At 34.3% G+C, this 20400-nt stretch overlaps 1 protein-coding gene across 1 annotated transcript in view; it reads left to right on the top strand.

Annotated features, from left to right (window-relative positions):
- Positions 1-20400, top strand: part of Rp1 (RP1 axonemal microtubule associated) — a 285043-nt gene that overhangs the window by 32937 nt on the left and 231706 nt on the right. Inside the window, exons 4-5 of the mRNA XM_033759105.1 lie at positions 5797-5883; positions 8586-8718. Of these exons, the coding sequence (XP_033614996.1) occupies positions 5797-5883; positions 8586-8718 (220 nt within the window). The remainder of the gene's footprint in view (positions 1-5796; positions 5884-8585; positions 8719-20400) is intronic.

Raw genomic sequence — 20400 nt, 5'->3', positions numbered from 1 at the left:
CAATTAGGAATGAAAAGGGTGAAATTATAATGGACCCACAGAAAATGAGAGGATCATCAATACCTACATTGAGAACCTGTATGCCAGTAAGATGGAAATACAGAAGAAATGGACAGATTCCTAGATACGTATGAATTATCAAAGTTGAATGAAAATGACCTAAAAATTTGAAACAACCCTATATCAATGAAATTTAGAACATAATTAAAAACTTAACCAATTTTCACACCAGAGAAACTATTCAGTATTTACACATGTGTGCTTATTTATTTCACTTAAAAGTATGGCCTCAATATGCATCCATTTTCCTATGAATAGTTTCTCATTCTTTATGGCTGAGTATACTCCATTTTATAGAAAAACTGCATCTTCTTTATCCATTCTCCAACTGATGGACATTTGGGCTGTTTTCAACTTTTAGCTATTACAAACTGTGCCACTATAAACATGGGTGCTCATATATCACTGTGGTATGGTTCTTTTAATTATTTTGGAAAGATACCCAGCAGAGGGAGCTGGATCAAATGGAACCTCTTAGTCCTAGTTCTTTGAGGTATCTCCATATTGATTTCCACAGTGGTCACACCAGTCTGCACTCTCACCAACAATGGAGAAAGGTTCCTTTCTTCCACAACCACAACAACATTTGTTATTGGTTGATTTCTTGATAGCAGCCATTCTAAGTAAGATCCTAATTGTATAATTGACAGTGTGAAATAGGAAGAAAAGGGCTAAAGGTGTAGGGGAAGTGGGAAGAGTAAGAGAAATTGCATAAGGGAAAAGAAAAAATAATAGAAAAGGAAAAAATGGTAACAAAGTCATAAATAAGGGAGGGGCAAAGAGGAGGGGATGAATGGAGGGCAGGGGTATGGGGAAAAATGAGAACTGAAATCTGTCATGTAAAGATGCAAGATCCAAATGATAAATGTAACTGTACTGTATACTTAAAAAGTACCAATAAGCTCAATGAGAAAAAACAATTACCAATTAAGAAAAAAGCCCAGATCCTCATGGCTTCACTGCTGAATTCTATAAGACATTTAGAGAGGAACTATTGAAACTACAGTTTAAACTCTTCAGTGAAATTGAAAGGAAAGCAATACTCCCAAATTAATTCCTGGAAGGAAGCATCACCTTGGTCTCACTAATGAACATAGGTGCAAAGATCCTGAATAAGATACTGGCAAATAGAATGAAGAAGATCATATACTCTGACCAAGTGGGATTAATCCCAGGGATGCAGGGATGAATCAACATATGCAAATTAATAAATGTAAGACACTATATTAATAGAGCCAAGGAAAAAAATATGATCACCTCAATAGATCCAGAAAAAGCATTTGACAAAATCCAACACGTATTCATTATAAAAACCCTCCAAAGAATTGGAATAGATGGTCTTTACCTCAATCAGATAAAAGCCATGTATGAAAAACCAACAGCCAATATCATACTAAATGGTAAAAAAACTGAAATCCTTCACACTAAAATCAGAAACAATACTCTAGTTTCTCTTCAAATTGTATAAATCTTTTGCCTTTTAAAATCAGGAACAAAACAAGGATGTCCACTAGCACCACTCCTAGTCAATATAGTTTTGTAAACATTATCTGCAGCAATTAGATAATAGAAATAAAAGGAATAAAGATAGGAAATAAAGTCAAATTGTCATTATTTGCAGACAGCATGATACTTTATATAGAAGACCCCAAGTACTCTGCCAAAAGTCTTCTAGACTTAATAACCAAAATCTGCAAAGTCGCTGGATACAAGGTCAACACACAAAAATCAGTAGCTTTCCTGTACACAAATCAGACTCACTGAGAGAGAAGTGGGGCAAACAATTCCTTTCAAAGTAGCATCGAAATAATTGAAACACCTAGGAATTAAGCTAACAAATGAAATCAAAGACCTCTTCTCTGAAAACTACAACACTCTGAAAAAGATGATTGAAGAAGATGTCAGGAAATGAAAAGACATCCCTTGCTCCTGGGTAGGAAGAATCAACATAGTGAAAATGGCCATATTTCCAAAACTGCTGTATAGATTCAATGCAATCCAAATTGAAATTGCAGCAGCATACTTCATAGACCTTGATAAAACAATCAAAAAATTCAGTTGGAGCAAGATGAAACCTAGCTAGAATAGCAAAAGCAATTCTAGGCAATAAAGACAAGTTACGGGGTATCACAATTCCTAACTTGAAACTATACTGCAAAGTTACTGTGATAAAAACAGCATGGTGCTGGCAAAGAAACAGGACCAGTGGAATAGACTAGAAGATGCAAGAACAACTCCAGACACACTCAGTCACCTCACCTTTGACAAAGGAGCCAAATACCCTCTTTAATAAAGAGGAAAGGGCCAGGGATTTATCTAAGTGGTTCTGCCACCTGCCTTGCATGCGCAAAGACCTGAGTTCGATCCCCGGTACCTTAAAAAAAAAAAAAAGGAAAGATAGCCCCTTTAATAAATTGTGCTGGAAAAACTGGGTTTTAACTTGCCAAAGATTAAAACTAGACCTATATCACCATGCACTAAACTAAAACTAAAATGAATTAAAGATCTAAAATATTAAAACAAACACTATCCTTGCTGGAAGAAGGGTTACTTAGAACTCTTGAAGACCTGGTGTAGGAAAAGATTTTATAAACAAAATTTCAGTTGCCCATGACCTAGCACAATCAACAATTGGGATTTCTTATTAAAAAGCTGCTGCATAGCAAGTGAAACAACCAATAGTGTGAAGAGACAACCCATAATGTGGGAAAACTTTTCACCATCTGTTCCTCAGACAAAGGTCTGCTATCTAGAACTTAAAAAAATCAGACCTCTCAAATTTAAAGACCCTAATCCAAAAATGGGCATCTGAAATGAACATTTCTCAGGCAAAGAAGTGGAAATAGCAAATAAACATATGAAAAAATGTTCAACATCACTGGTCATTCGAGAGATGCAAATGAAAACAACATTGAGATTTCACCTCATCCCAGCAAGAGTAGCTGCTATCATGAAATCAACCAATAACAAATGCTGGTGGTGTTGTGGGAAAGAGGAATTCTGCTCCACTGCTGGTGGGAATGCAGCGTGCTGTAACCACTGTGGAAATCAGTATGGAGATACCTCAAAGAACTAGGATTGGAGGTCCTATTTGACCCAGCTATCCCCCTGCTGGGTGTCTTCCCCAAAGAATTAAAAGAATCATACCACAGTGATATATGTGCACCCATGTTCATAGCAGCACAATTCATGATAGCTAGAACTTGGAAGCAGCCCAATTGCCCATCACCTTGAGAGTGGATAAAGAAAATGTTTTTTTTTTTAAATAAAATGGAGTACTAGTCAGCCATAAAGTTAGAGAAACTAGAGACATTTATAGCTAAATGGATGCACATAGATGTGATACTTTTAAGTGAAATACATAGGACACATATGCGCAAGTACTAAATAGTTTCTCTGGTGTGAAAAACTGAAAGTGTAAATAAGGACTAAAAAGTATAATATATAATGTGAAATAGGAAGAAAAGTTGAAAAGGGGAAGGGGAAATGGGAGGGGTAGTGGAAAAGAAAGAAGGGAATAGAATTAATATGAGAAAAAAATAGGAACAGTCTTTGTAGATATGGAGGTGGAGGGTTGAAGGGGGGCATGGGAATGGGGAAAAAATAACAACCAAGATATATTATGTAAAGGTACAAATTACTAATAATGAACATCATCATACTATATACCTTAAATGTACCAATAAAATTAATTTTTAAAAATGATGGAAAAATTAATAGAGAAAATAAAAATAAGAAAAAATTAAATGGAAAAAAGAAAGGTGAGGGGGAAAAGAGGGAAAAGAGAGAGAGAGAGAGAAAAAAAAACAAAAAACAAACATTGAAAAAGGATAAAGGAAAATTCCCCAAGCTCCAATGAATCAGTGAAGAAGAAAGGGGAAAGGAAATAAAACCATTACCCCTTCCCCAGTTTTTTTTTTTTTTTTTTTTTTTTTTACCATGAATCAGACTCAGGACCTTGCACTTGTGAGGCAGGCATGGCACCACTGAACTAAATCTCTGGTACAATTTCTCTGCATTTTAATGAGTTTTTGGGTTTTTTTTGTTTGTTTGTTTCTTGGGATCCACAATTTTGGATTCTAGCAATTCATTGGTTTCTCTAACCTTAAGATCTCTGGTTTTTCAAGTCATGCTCCTCCCCTCCAGAGGCTGTTCTGTTTACCCAGGCTGTGGCAATGGCTAAGCCACAACATGTCCTTGGCATGCTGGTGGGTAAGGAAGGAGGCAGTCAGACCCCAGATCTGTGCTAGATGAAGGTTTTAGGGTAAGAATTTGAGTACAAATCTGACACTTTTAAACCCTGAGCAACTCAAGCTAGGACTGGCATGTGGGGAAGGAGTATCTTTCCCTTTCTGAGCTCAAATCTGCCACCAGGCCTCCTCCTAGCTCCCTCTCTCTGTCTGAAGCTGTCTCCTATGGCCATCTCTCACCCAGTCACTGTGGGAGGGTAATGCTGGAAACCCTGAAGTGAAGCTGTCCTGCAGCTGTTTGCAGTCACAGATTCAAATATTCAGTCCTTTCCTGGAATGGTACCCAACCCTGTATTATCTCCAGGGTATGGTGGGTGCCTTTGCTGGAATTCTTATCAAGCTGTTGTCTGCTTTGTTACAATCCTTTTGATATGCTTTTGGATTTATTTTGTCAGTTCTCTTGCATATTTCTTTATCTATATATTTTTTTAATAGTATTGATCTTTAGTGTTCTTGTCATATTTTGTCTAGCTTGAGTGTCAGTATAATGCTAACTTTTCTTATATCTTTTTTTCGGTACTGGGGATCAAACTCTGGACCTTTGGCTTTCAAGGTATGTGGTGGAACCACTGAACTAAACCTTTGGCCCTATCTTCTATTTTTTGGGAAGAGTCTGAGATGACTTGGTATTCTTTTTTTTTTTTTTTTTTTTTGAAGTAGGGTCTAGGTGTGTTGCCTTATGTCATCCAGGATGGGTTTGAACTCATGATTTTCCTGCCTCAGTTTCCCGAGTAGCTGGGACTATAGGAATGTGCCATAATGCCTGGCTTGATATTTATTTAAGTATTTGGTGGAATTCACCAGTGAACAATTTGATCCTAGCCTTATCTTTTTTGGAAAGTTTTTGATTACCAATCTAATCTCTCTGGTTGTTATAGGCCTACTTTTCTTTTCTTTCTTCTTGAGTCATTTTTGTTTGTTTGTTTTTTTGATGCAAGTCTCCCTTCCTGAACTTGCTATGTAGCCCAGGCTGACCTCAAACTCACAGAAATCCTCCTGCCTCAACCTCTCGAATGTTGGGATTACAGGTGTGTGCCACCACACCGGTCTTCTTGTGTCATTTTTGTTTTGTTTATTTCTAGAAATTTGTTCATTTTATTTAGATTATCCAATTCTGTTCCATTTTGCTTCATAGAGTTTTATTTTTCTTTTGGTATCAGAGTTCGAATTCATAACCTTGTGCTTGCAAGGCAGGCAGCAGTACCACTGAGCTAAACCCTGGCCCTGCTTCATAGAGTTTGAGATTTGGTTTAGTGATAGAACATGTACCCCATATGTGTGTGGCACTGGGATCAGTCCCCATCACACACCCTGACTGAATTGCTTCATATATTTGAGTGTTCTGTTGCTAGGTGTGCACGTTTACAATTCTTATGTCTTCTTGATGAACTGACTCCTTTATCAATATATAATGTCCTAATATGAGCTTTTTGTAAATGGATTTTATGAAATTACTTTGAGAGATATTTCCTTGACTCTTTTGTAGATCACAGTTGGAGATATTGGAACACCCTTTAAAATCCGTATTGGTCATACCAACTGTGGTCCGTCCCCTTCCTGGCACTGTAAGGAGGTAAGGATATATCAATACTTCCTTTTGTATGTGTGCAAAATTTTATGCAAATTTCTCTAAGAACTCAACTCTCAGGGAAATATTTCATGCCTATAGTGAGTTGACAGAGTTAAACCTGGACCTTTTTAATCATTGCATTTCTCAGGGAAGCAACATCATATGCTCTTTTCAATTAAATGGTCCCTAATTAATTGAGAAAGTACCTCAACTTTGGAATCCTTTCACTACTTTGCAAAGAATAGAATTTCTTGGGACTCTGAGTAAACTCAGATAGCTTCTTGCTGTGCTTACACTACAGATGAAAAAAATGGCTAGCTCTATAGCATTTGCTTATAAGTGGTTATAAAGCTACATCATTGTGTTCATGACATAATAATATAATTGACTTGAGTATTAGCAATAGAAATTAGTATGTTCATGATAAGCAAAATAATGCCCCTTTTGTGTTTTTAAGAAGGAAAAAACAGTTGTAAATTTTTTATATTGTTCAGAATAAAAAAATTCTACTTATCATCATTGTGAGTAAATGCACCTCTCCAACACTGGAAATTAATACCTATATCATCCATTTTTTAATATAGTATGTTTAAATCTTCCATTACTTAAAAGGAAATGACGTTTAACTGAACAAATTCTCAAAGTGCAAAGAATATCTAGTCATCTTATTGATATTCTTGGACAAATTTACTCTTTTATAGTTTTATAATATTTTATAAATTTTATAGTTTTATAATATTTGGAAAAATTTGTGGAAGATAAATAATTAAAAATAGATATTAAATTTTCATTAGTGGGAATGAGTAGTAGTTAAGAATGATATTTTCTTTACATTAAGCCCAAAACATCCAGAAGCAAAATAAAAAAATAAAATTGTGAAAATACAGTATGGAGATGTTAAATTTTAAAATTCAAAATTATTTCCTGGCTTTTTTATGAAATAATGTTCTTTTTTATGCCATATAGAGCTTTTCAGACATGACAATATAATTGATACATAAGTGATTATACAATAATCTCTTTTGTCTTTTTATCTCTTACTAGTTTATAAAAATGATTAATGCTCCTGGTTTCTCATTTGATTGATATCCATAAGCAATATTACATTCATTATTAAGATGAGATGCTGAGACAGCTGTTAAGTGATTTGAAAAGACTATGTACTGATATAATAATCAGACTGCAAATTACTATTGTCTTTCTATCTGTGGCAAGTACTTTTTCATTGCATGGCAAGTTGTTTCTCTGTCATTGACTTCACCTCTGTTCGAATGCTAGTGAAAGAGATACGGTTTGTGTGTATTTTTTTAGGGTGCTAGGATTGAACCCAGGGCCTCATGCATGCTAAGTATGCACTCTACCATTGCTAGAACCCAAGCCCTGAGACACATTCTGAGTAAATCCCTTACATAATTTATCCAGTTGGCCCAATTAAGATGCTAGATAATGAGTTGGGAAATATTTTGTTCAGTTGTCATAATATGGTTTAGAAGTTTGAAATTTTAAGTAAGTTGAAATTTTAAGTAAGACAACATGTACACTGGCTCCATACACAGTAGCAACAACAAGAAAACTGTTGTATAAAATAATCACATTATTTTTAAGAACTAAATCTTAATTCTTTAAAGTTTAGTTGGGGAATATTTAAAAGTCAGAAGCTTAAAATGCTAGTTTATATTCTACTTCTCATATGATTAGCCTTGGACTTAATAAAAAATAGTCAAATCAGGTAGTCATAGCAATAGCAGCTAATGATTACTCTCTGTAGTTCTCAATGAGCTTTGTTAAAAATGACATTGCATCAGAAGCATACTTGACAGGGATTTTCTTTTCTTTTCTTTTTTTTTTGGTACCAGGGTGGAATTTAGGACCTCGTACTTGCGAGGCAAGTAAAATACCCCTGAGCTAAATCCCTGGCCCTTGACAGGATTTTCTGGATTCCTGGACCTAAAACCTACAAACTTTAGTAGGTTTTGTTACTGAAACATAACTTTTAACACTATAATTTCTTAAACACATTAAAGTAAAAAATCTCTGATTTAAAACATGTTAACAAAATCAAAGCTAATTTAGTGGATAAAATAACACTTCACTGAAGCTTTTAAAAGAAATAGTACTCTCCTTATAAAATGTCATTTCTACTTTTAAGTAAGTTTTGACTTTTAAAAATATTGACTAGAATTTAAAAACATTCTTATTTAACTCCAAAATAAATGGATTAAGTATAGCATGGTACAGTAGGTTTCCAAATAAATAATTATTGTTTGCTAAGTACTCTAAGTATCTGAGAAATGTGTCAGTTTAAATTTGTAGTATATGAAATCTAACCTCATGCTAATATTATTACAATTTAATAATAAATTTAAAATTCATTTTAAGTTGTTGAAACCAGGAAATAATAGATTTCTAAAGGCTAAAATCTATTTCAAAAAAGAATGTAATGACAAGAATTGGGAAGTTATTGTGTTTGATTTAAATATTTTAGAATAGAGAAATTAGAAGTAGAAAAATTTCAAAGTAGAGAAAAGGAAAGCCATTGTACTTGAGATGGAAGTAAAATTATTTAAATTTTTTTGTCTGGTAATTACCAATTTCTCCTATTAAAATTAGGTAAAATGTTCTGAGAAGAGATAGGCTTGGACAAACTTTCATTTAACTCTTTGATAAATATTTTTTTTTGCAAGTAATTGTTGTTGCTGTTGTAGATACAGTTACAGAACATGAATTCTAGAAAAGAGTTTTATGTACCTGTTCAACGATGGTTGGCACAAGATCAAGAGGATGGGGGAATCTGTCGAGAATTTCCTCTTTTCAATAAAGGACAGTCCATCCTTCCAGGTAGGAAAATCCAACTACAAGCAGTACAAATAAAGCTTTCCTAAATTCTGTAGAACAGCAATTAAATAAATGCGTGTTGAATAAGTGAATCAATGAATGAATGACTAAGCATTACTAGTTTATTTCAATTACCTCCTGTGGTTTAGTATCTGCATCTAAATGTTTGTCAATCATTGCACATGTTGGTATTTAGGAATATGTTCTTGTTACAGCCTTGTAGGAAAATCACCTGAAATTCTTCCCAGTCAGAACAATAAATTAGTTCTTTGAAGGTCAGGAGAAAATTGAACATCAAATTAAGTAAAGGGCTAAGAAATGTGAGTCAGTGTGTACATTTTTGGGTGAGCTCTCCCTTAATTTTGAAAATTTATCTCTGATCATGAACAGAAAGCAAAATTGTTAAGTTACTTTCTAAACATGTGGCCAGAAGCATAGAGTGTTTAAATCTTATTGTAAATGTTACTAAGAATAGGGTCTTGGGGTTAGGTAGTAACTGTTTACCACCATATGGACTCATTAAAACTTGTCTATAATAGCTGGCACTCTTGAGTATACTAATCTCTAATTTGGAAGGGAATGGGACAGTAATATGAGAATTAGTAAATGGACAATTGGTAAAAATGATTTTTTTGTCCAATTTAGGCTGTGTCCTCTCTAATAGGATATATTAGTTTTCTAAGAAAAAATAATAAAAAATACTATCTAAGGTTAGAAAATCTCCACAGTATCATAAGGTCTAACATTAGACTTAGGCACATACCAATTATTGTAACTTTTTGATAGAACATAGTTTGTTAAAATATTTTCGCAGACTGATAATTCCTTTGTGTTTTAAAAATAAGGTATACTAATAACTCTTAAGTTTCTGAGGCTAAGATTCTTTGAAAAGACATAAATAGCCATCGTTACCAAAAAGTTAGGCTTGAAGGAGAGTTATTTTCACTATTCAAACCCTTTTCTCACCACTTATAAGCGTTGTTCTTACCATTCTTCCTTATCAGCTCTCATGCATTGCCAGCTCACCAGATTCCCTATTTCTACCCATTGTTAGTAATGATGCAGAAAAACTTTTAGTTTTTCTTCCCCCACTTTAATTATAAAATCCTGATCAAAAGAGAAGTACTCTGCAAATGCATACTGGTTTTCTTTGCCCTGCCTCTACTGCTTGTTACTCATTATTTCTTTCCACATGGCTTCATAGTCTAAGCAGAAGCTGTCATGTGCTATCTATAAACTTGGCAAGTCTTTGGTTATCTGGGTCAGGGATAGATAAAGTAATTGTTAACTTGCCCTAGCCATATTTTAAAAAGTGTTATAGTAATGATTGATTTTGTGTCTGAAATGATGCCATTATATTCAAACAAAAGCCTTCCCTAGAAGTAGATACTAGAGGTAGTACTGAGGATGTAAAGAAAGAAGACTAAGTAATGTTTTTTTCTATATATATTTTTTTCAGCCCATAGAGAGTGTTAGTCATAACAGGCAAAAGGAATTCTAAAAATATTTTGCTTTACCAGTACACTACTGTGTACCTGAAAAAAAACTTGGTAATTATTAAATTATTTTCCTTAAGAGGATAAGGATTGCTAAGAAAACTGAGCAAAAGTGGCCTCTCCCAATTTTTGTGAGCTATTCTAATTTTCCCATTCCCAGGTCTTGGATTTTGAGGTGCCTCTAAACTGTTTTCAATTATACATTTCCACTACCATTGCACAGAGGTTGCAATGTCTCTCCATATTTCTGGCAACACTTACTTTCTCTTCTTTTAATATTGGCCATCTTAATGGGTGAGCAGTAGATTTTTAATGTAGTTTCTATTTGTGTTTCTGTAATAATTAGTGATGTTGAGAGCTTAAATGCTTGCTATCTATTTTTTGGTTTTCAGGGGATTACCTTTATTCAAGTCCTTTATCCATTTTTCTAATTGGGGTGTGTCTGTGTGTGTGTGTGTGTGTGTCGTTGACTTGTAGGCAGTTGCTTTTATTTTCTGGATATTAAGTTTGTGGCAGAAATACTTTGGTAATGTTTTCTGTAATTTCACTGGTTGATTGTTTATACTATTGATTGTCTACTTTTGTGCATAGGGTTTCTTAATTTCAATATAACTTCCATTTGTGTATTTTTGTTTTTGATATCTGATTTCATAGCTGGATCCAAGAAATTATTGCTAAATTTGGTATCCTGAAATTTTTTTTACTGGAATTTTATGATTTTATGCCTTAAATTTTGGTCTATTTTGAGTTAATATCTGTATATATGAGATGTGATTCAAAAACATGGTGAATAGTTTAAAAATTATTATAGAAAAAGACATTGCAATTAATTCCCATCAGAATATTTCCCTTCACTTTAAACATCATTCTTGCCAATTTCTGAAGCAATTCTGGAAGTCCTTCTTTGTGTCTTTAGCTGCACTATCATGGATGCCTCAGTGGCCTGTGTTGATTCAAAACATTAACTTTTCATGGTCATTTTGACTTGGGGGTACAGCTAAAAGTTATAAAGTAGCAGCAGACCCGATGAGTAAGATGGGTGGGACACATCATAATATTTTTAGGAACTTTCTTTTTCATTGGATGGCAGCTGGCAGCAGCATTCAACATAGTTTTCATCACATCTTATAAGAGGACTGATAGAATTGGCTCAGAAAGTGGCAAAGAGAACTAGGATAAATGAGGAGAAGTATTTTGAGGGGAATTAATGGCAGTGTGTCTTTTACTGTATTACAAACTTTAAATTTAAACATTTACCATATGTTCATCATACCTTGCAAAATAAGGTTCCAATATCATTCTTTTGCAGGTGGACATCCAATTTGCCCAACACCTTTTGTTGAAGAAACTGTACACTTTTCATTGTATATTTTTTTCATTGTATGGTTTTTGACACTGTTGTTGAAATTATCTAACCAAGTCTTTAGAGGTTTACTTTTGGGCTCTCTATTCTATTCTGTTCTATGGGGTATTAGTCTTTATATTAATACCAGTCAGGTTTTTCAAGATGATTTGACACTCCATATGTATATTATAATAATTTTAAAATTTTTTATGTTAAAATGTTGGGATTATGATAGAGATTATATTGAATCTGTAGATTACTTTGGGTATTGTTGACATTTTAACTGAAGTTATTTATTTATTTATTTATTTATTTTTAGTACCGGTGATTGAACTCAGGCCCTTGGGCTTCTGAGGCAGGTGCTGGAACCACTGAGCTAAGTCCCTGGCCCTAACTGCAGTTAATAAATAAAGGATGTTTTTCTATTATTTTTAATGTTCTTTAATGCTTTTAATTGTTTTTTACTTTTCAGTGTACAAGCCTTTAATTATTGACTTTGTTAAATTTAGTCCTAAGTACAGTACTAACCTTTTTTAGGCTATTGTTAGTGCAATTATTTTCTTAATTTCTCTTTTGGATTGTTTAGTAATAGTATACAATAATACAATTACTTGAGTAGTGTTGGTTTTGTTGTTTTAACAATTTTTTTTGTGTATGAATCCTTAAGGTTTTCTACATATCAGTAAAGAGGTCATTTTACTTCTGATTTAAATGTCTTCCTAAAATATTATCTTGTCTCATTGCTTTCATTATAATTTCTACTACTATGCAGAATTAATGTGTCCAGAACAGATATCCTTTTCTTTATTCTTAGGGGAAAAACTTTCAGTCTTTCACAGCTGAATGTTATGTTAGCTGGAGACATTATATATGTAGCCTTTATAATGTTGAAGTGGTTTCTTTCTAAGTTTGTTGAGTTTTTCTAATGAAGGAAGGATACTGAAATTTTAGAATGCTTTTTATTTTTGCACTAATGAGATGATTATGTGATTATGTGGTGTGTGCCTTTAACTCTATTGATGTATAAACCCAGCCTGGCTATGGTGTATACGCTGGGGTTAGGGAGGCATGTAGGCATGTTAAATGCCATACATTTTCCTACTTTCTTCAACAGGTTCCTCTTGCTTTTGTACAAAGCCTTTTGCTTTGTAAGAACCTTTTACCTGGCTGGGCATAGTAGTGCACACATGAAATCCCAACACTCTGGCAGGCTGAGGCAGAAGGATCATAGATTCAAGCCCAGCATAGTCCACTTAGTGAGACCCTTTCTCAAACCACCCCCCAACCAAAAAATCAAAACCCAAAACACCTCCAATAAAACCAAATCCCAAACCCCTGTTACCTGATATCTATGATTTTGAAAAAGGTGTTTTATCCAGCTATTATTTTATGATGGTGTTTCTCTGGGAGAAAGTGGGTCTGGGGCTTCCTTTTGCACTATCTTGCTGTCCTGTGGGAGATATTAAACAACTGTTTTGTGTTTCAGTTTATACAGTTCACCCTTGAATGGATGTGTCAATTAGGAAGACTGAAGTACACTTTTCTTGTATATTTATTTTCTAAATTCTTGCATGGAAAAATAAATGTAACGTTCCTCTGATTACAATTACATGAAGGTGATAGACCACTGTTACTCTGCTCCCTCTTATCCATTTTCTCCTAATATTTAGCAATGCTAGATATTTATCTTAAAAAACTAAGAGTGAAATTTTTGGCAGAAAATACAAGCATACCCCATTTTAATGCACTATTGAGTTTTTTACTGATGGTTTGTGGCAATTTTGTGTTGTATAAGTCCACAGGTACTCTTTTCGCAATATCTTGTAATTAGAATTACAAGCTGACCTAAATATGTGACTGAACTGTTGCAATAAAATCTTTAAAAGATAAGGGACTGATTGGTATGGATGAGGTTAAAAAAAGGGCTTACTGAGATGAAATTATTACTGGTGAACATGCTTTGAACATTGTTGGAAATGACAAAAAAGATTTAGAATATTATATGTTTTGGTCGATAAGCAGCAGGTTTTGAGAGGACTGCTTGGGGAAAGTGCTCTCAAATAGCATCATATGCTAAAAAGCAATCTTTTACGAAAGGAAGAATTGATGGATATGACAAAAACTTCACTATTGTTTTATTATCATCATCAAAGTAAAACCTACTATCAGCAGAGAGATTATAACTCACTGAAGGCTCAAATGATAGCATTACTTAGCAACAAAGTATTTAAAATTAATATATATACATTTATAGATACAATGCTATTTCATACTTATAGATGAAGTATAGTAATAAATTTTGTTTTTTGAGATTGAGTCTTGATAATTTTACCCAGGTTGGCCTCAGACTCCTGGGTTCAAGTAATCCTCTTCTGCCTCAGTCTCCCATGCTTGGACTATAGGGTCATGCCACCACACCTGGTATAGTGTTAAGAATATTATATATATGTACTGGGAAAAAAATTATATGATTCACTCTAGTATTGTTTACAAGATTTAGTTATTATGAATTGTGCTGCTATAAACATTAGTATGCATGTATTTCTGTAATATATCTTTAATTCTAGATAAAATTTTAGAATAAAAGTATTTTTCTATTTGTCTATCTTCAAGCTCGCTGGAGCTTTCTTTCTTTTTTTTTTCCTCATTGAGTTTATTGGTACATTTTAAGTATACAATGCAGTTACATTCATCATTGGGATCTTGTACCTTTACATGACAGATCTTGGTTCTCATTTTCCCCCATACCTTGCCCTCCCTTCACCTGCTCCTCCTTTCCCTATTTACAAAAACTTTATTTCCACTTTTTTGTTTTCTAGTATTTATTTCTTTTCCCTTATTTCCTTCCCCCTCCCCTTCCCACTTCCCCTACACCTTTAGCCCTTTTCTTCCTATTTCAAACTCAATTGTATGATTTGGATCTTATTTACAATTATAGTTTTTCACACCAGAGAAGCTATTTGGGATTTAAACATGTGTGACTTATTTATTTCACTTAAGAGTATGACCTCAATATGCATTCACTTTCCTATGAATGGCTCTAGTTTCTATTTTTATGGCAGAATAGTACTCCATTTTAATAGAAAATCCACATCTTCTTAATCCAGTCTCCAACTGATGGGCAAATGGGCTGTTTCCAAGTTTTAGCTATTACAAACTGTGCCGCTACAAACACAGGTGCACATACATCACTGTGATATGATTCTTTTAATTCTTTTGGAAAGATACCCAGCAGAGGGATGGCTAGCTCAAATGGAACCTCTTGTCCCAGCTCTTTGACGTATCTCCATATTGATTTCCATAGTGGTTGTACCAGTCTGCACTCCCACCAACAATGGAGAAGAATTCCTTTTTCTCCACAACCCCTCCAACACTTGTTATTGTGTGATTTGTTGATAGCAGCCATTCTTTTTGGGGTGAGGTGGAATCTCAGTGTTATTTTCATCTGCATCTCTCGAATGACTAGTGATGTGGAACATTTTTTCATATATTTACTTGATGCTTTACTTCTTTGTCTAAGAAATGTCTGTTCATTTTGGATGCCCATTTTTGAATCGGGTCTTTATATTTGGGGGGCTCATTGTTTTGAGTTCTTTATATATTCTAGATAATAACTCTTTGTCTGAGGAGCAGCTGGTAAAATTTTTTCCCCACATTATAGGTTGTCTTTTAGTTCTGTTCATGGTTTCTTTTGCAGTGTAGAAGCTTTTTAGTAAAATGAGATCCCAGTCATTGATTCTTTCTAATAATTCCCATGCTACTGAGGATTTGTTCATGAAGTCTTCCTATGCCAGTATCTTCAAGAGTTCTGCCCAATCTATCTTCCAGCAAATTTAGTGACTCTTTTTTAATATTTAGATCTTTAATCCACTTGGATTTTAGTTTAGTGCATGGTGAAAGGTAAGGGTCTAGTTTTAATCTTTGGCAGGTTGAAATCCAGTTTTTCCAACACCATTTATTAAAGAGACTCTCTTGCCTCCAGTGAGGATGGTCTACTCCTTTGTCAAAGATGAGGTAGCTGAGTTCATCTGGAGTTGTTTTTGTATCTTCCAATCTGTTCCACTGATCCTCAGGTCTGTTTCTTTGGCAGTGCCATGCTGTTTCAAATTGGGAATTGTTATACCTGCTGCCATGTTTCTGTTGCCTAGGATGGCTTTTGCTCTTCTAGGTCTCTTGTGGTTCCAAATGAATTTTTGAATTTTTTTTCTAGTTCTGCAAAACAAAGTGTTGAAATTTCAGTCAGAATTGCATTGAATCTGTATAGCAGTTTTGATAGTATGGCAATTTTCACTGTGTTGATTTTTCCTACCCAGGAGCAGTGGATATCTTTCAATTTTCTTATATCCTCTTCGACCTCTTTTTTCAGAGTGCTGTAGTTTTCAGTGCTGAAGCTTCTGCTTCTTTCATTAGATTGACTCCTAGATACTTCATTTTTTTTATGCTATTGTGAAAGGAATGATTTCCCTAATTTCTCTCTCAGTGAGTCTGTTATTTGTGTACATGAAGGCTATTGATTTTTTGGGTGTTGACCATGAATCCAGCTACTCTGCTAAAAGTGTCAATTAAGTCTAGAAGTCTTTTGGTAGAGTTTTTGGGTCTTCAGTGTAGAGTATCATATTGTCAGCAAATAATGACAGTTTAACTTCTTCCTCTCCTATCTTTATTGCTTTATTTCTTTCTCTTGGCTAATTGCTGTGGCTAATGTTTCCAGAACTATATTGAAGAGGAGTGGTGATAGTGGGCATCCTTGTAATTTCTTTCTCTTGACTAATTATTGTGGCTAATGTTTACAGAACTATATTGAAGAGGAGTGGTGACAGTGGGCATCCTTGTAATTTCTTTCTCTTGACTAATTATTGTGGCTAATGCTTACAGAACTATATTGAAGAGGAATGGTGACAGTGGGCATCCTTGTGTTCCTGATTTTAATGTGAAGATTTTCAGTTTTTAGCTCTTTAATATGATTCACTGTTGTTTTTTCATTGATAGCCTTTATTAAGTTGAGATATAGACCATCTATTCCAATTTTTTGCAGGATTTTTATCATGAATGGATGTTGAATTTTGTCAAATGCTTTTTCTGTGTCTATTGAGAGGATTATATGGTTTTTGTCCTTGACTCTCTTAATATAGTGTATTACATTTTTTGATATATGTATGTTGAACCATCCTTGCATCCCTGGAATAAATCCGACTCGGTCAGGATGTATGATCTTCTTGATGACCCTCTTTATTCTGTTTACCAGTATTTTACTAAGGTTTTTTGCTTCCTTATTCATTAAAGAGATTGACCTGTAGTTTTCTTTTTTAGTTGGGTTTTCCCCTCATTTGGGAATCAAATACTTGCTTCCAGGAATAAATTTGGAAGTATAGCTTCCTTTTCAATTCCACTCAACGGTTTAAAAGAGTAGTGTCAGTAGTTCTTCTCTAAATGTCTTGTAAAATTCAGCAGTGAATCTATCAGGACCTGAGCTTTTCTTTGTTGGTAAACTTTTAATTACATTTTTAATTTCACTGATTGTAATTGGGGTGTTTAGAATTTTTGTTATCTTGTTTGTTCAACTTTGGTAATTCATAAGTATCTAGGAATCTCTCTATTTCTTCTGTGTTTTCATTTTATTAGAGTACATGTTCTCCAACTAGGTATTGAGGATCCTCTGAATTTCTGTTGGATCTGTTGTGACTTTACCATTTTCATACCTAATTGCATGGATCTGAGCCTTTTCTTTCCTTTTTTTTTGACAAGGTTAGTTAAGGGTTTATCAATTTCTTTTTTTTTCAGCTTTAATTGAATTTATTGGTACATTTTAGGGATAAAGTACAGTTACATTCATTGTTGGAATCTTGTACCTCTACATGACAGGTCTTGGTTCTCATTTTTTCCACTTGTCCCTGCCCTCCCTTCAGCCCCTCCTCCCCTCTCCAACTACAAGCACTTTATTTCCATCTTTTCTTTATCTCACATTTTTTTCTTTTCCCTTATTACCCTTCCCCTATCCATTCCACCTTCCCTACACCTTTAGCCCTTTTCTTCCCATTTCACCATGTCAGTAATCTTATTAGGATCTTATGTATTATTGCAGTTTATTCACACCAGAGAAACTATTCGGTATTTACATGTGTGACTTATTTATTTCACTTAGGAGTATATCTTCAATATGTATCCATTTTCCTATGAATGAATCTATTTTCTCATTCTTTATGGCTGAGTAATATTCCATGTTGTAGAAAAACCACATCTTCTTTATCCAGTTTCCAACTGATGGACAAATGGGCTGTTTCCAAATTTTAGCTACTATAATCTATGGAAATCAATATGGAGATACCTCAAAGAGCTTGGACTGGAGGTTCCATTTGAACCAGTCATCCCTCTGCTGTGTATCCTTCCAAAAGAACTAAAAGAATCATATCACAGTGATGTATGTGCACCCATGTTTATAGTGGCACAGTTTGTAATATCATTTATTCTTTCAAAAAACCTTCTCTTTGATTCATTTTTTTTGTTTCATTTTCTTAGTTTCCATTTCATTGATTTCTGTTCTAATGTTTATATTTTCCTCTCTTATACGAGCTTTGGGTTTTTCTTGCTCTTCTTTTTCTAGCAGTTTAAGATTCATCATTATGTTGTTTATTTGAGCTTGCTCCATTTTCCTAGTGTGAGCATTCATTGATATGGATTTTCCAAATAGAACTGCTTTCATTGTGTCCCATTGATTCCTGTGTGTTGTATTGGTATTATCAGTTATTTGTAAAAACTGTCTAATTTCTTCTTTGATTTCCTCTGTGACCTATTGATTGTTCAGGAGAGTGTTGTTCAATTTTCATATGTTTGTGAAGTTTCTGCAGTTTCTTATGCTATTGATCTCCAGCTATACTGCACTATGATCTGATAATATACAGGGTATAACTTTTGAGTCCTTTGCATTTATTCATTTATTTAGTTCTATGAGCTAGTATGTGGTCTGTCTTGGAGAATGACCCATGTGCAGCCGAAAAGAATGTATATTCTGATTTTGTGGGGTGGAGCACTCTATAAATGTCTATCAGACATTTATGTTCAAAAGCTTAGTTCAGTTCTAGTATTTCATTGTTGATTTTTTGCCTAGATGATCTGCTTATTTGTGTTAGTGGGGTATTTAGATCTCCCACTACAATTGTATTAGGGCTTATTTGGTTTTTCATGTTAATTAATATTTGTTTTATATAGTTGGGAGTATTAATATTTGGTGCATATATGTTTATGATTGTCATCTCTTCTTTAATTATTCCCTTTACAAGGATGTAGTGGGCTTCCATGTCTCTCTTAATCAGTTTTCATTCAAATTTACTCCTCTGCGAATAAGATAGCTGGCTACCCCTGCTTTTTTCTAGGCTCCTGTCTCATGGAGAACTGTTTACCATCCTTTCACTTTCAGTCTGTGGGCTTCTTTTTGTACTAGGTGTGTTTCTTGTATACAACATATTGTTGGATTTTCCTTCTTAATCCATTGTGCCAGTCTATTTCTCTTGATTGTTGAATTGAGGCCATTGACATTGATGGTTATAACTGATATGTACTGACTTCTTATTGTTATGTTATTGTCCTTTTGTTGACTCTTTTTAATTTTTTGCCCTCTCCTTTTAGTTTCTTGCCTTGGCTATTTGCTTTGCTCTGTTGGGCCTCATGGTGTTGTGATCTTCATTGTCTTTTCCTAGGATATTGTTTAGAATTCCTTGTAGTGCTGGTTTGGTGTTCATGAAGTTTCTCAGGTGTTCTTTGTCATGGAATTATCTTATTTCCCCATCCATTTTGAAAGAGAGTTTTGCAGGATACACCAGTCTAGGTTGGAGGTTGTTTTCTTTTAGGACTTGAAATACCTCACTCCAGGCTCTCCTTGACCTGAAGGTTTGTGTTGAAAAGTGTGCTGTGATTCTGATGGGCTTTCTTTTGCATGTGATTTGTTTCATTTTGATTATTATGTCTAGGTGTAGATTTTTTTTTTTTTGATCATGGCTAGTTGGAGTCCTATATGCCTTACTTATCTGTATGTCAAATTCTTCCCCTCTGGGAAGTTTTCTGTCACTAATTCTCTGAACAGCTTCTTAAAATCATTTGTATTTTCTCCTGTTATTTCTTGGATTCCTATCAGTTTTATGTTATTCTTTGCATCATCTAGGAGTTGTTGGATTGGTTTCTCATGATCCCTTACTGATTGTAAGAGACCTCTCTTTTCATGGTCACTAACTGCAATCCTATCTTCTATATCTGAAATTCTTTCTTCACATTCACTTATCCTGCTGTGAAAACTTTCAGTAAATTTTTAATCTCCTGGATATCTGTTTGAATCTGTTTCATGGATTCCATTTCTTTCCTTTTCTGGGCATTCATCATTTCCATTTTTTACTTATGCTGGGCCTTCATGGCTTCTATCATGGTACTGAGCTCATCTATTTTTTTTTCAGTTTCTGTAATCATGACATTCATTGTGCTTGCCATCTCTGTAGTTATTTGGAAAATTATTTATGTTTTGAATTTTTCTAGAGCCTAATTGATCTGGTTTTATAACTTCCTGTGCTATGAGTTCAGGGTATTCTTGTGGCTCATTGTCAGGTTTTCAACCTCATTTGCCCTACTGTTTGCCATTGGTGAACTGGAAGTCTGTCTTTATGTCTTCCTTAAGTGTTTTCTCATTTTTATTTTTGTTGTTGTGTTGTCCTTGGTTTAATTCCTGGGTTATTACTTAAATCTTCCTGATCTAGTTGTGCTTTAGCTTTTGATCTCTAATGGCACATAGACATTTTAGTTGTCATAATATCAGAGAAGATAACGCATTAAAGCAACCACAACCCTTTAGCCCAATTGATA

This window comes from Fukomys damarensis, unplaced genomic scaffold (genome assembly GCF_012274545.1).
Source record: "Fukomys damarensis isolate Sample0158 unplaced genomic scaffold, DMR_v1.0_HiC HiC_scaffold_5, whole genome shotgun sequence".
In the NCBI taxonomy this organism is placed as follows: Eukaryota; Metazoa; Chordata; class Mammalia; order Rodentia; family Bathyergidae; genus Fukomys; species Fukomys damarensis.
This window is presented reverse-complemented; position numbering and strand designations above follow the sequence as displayed.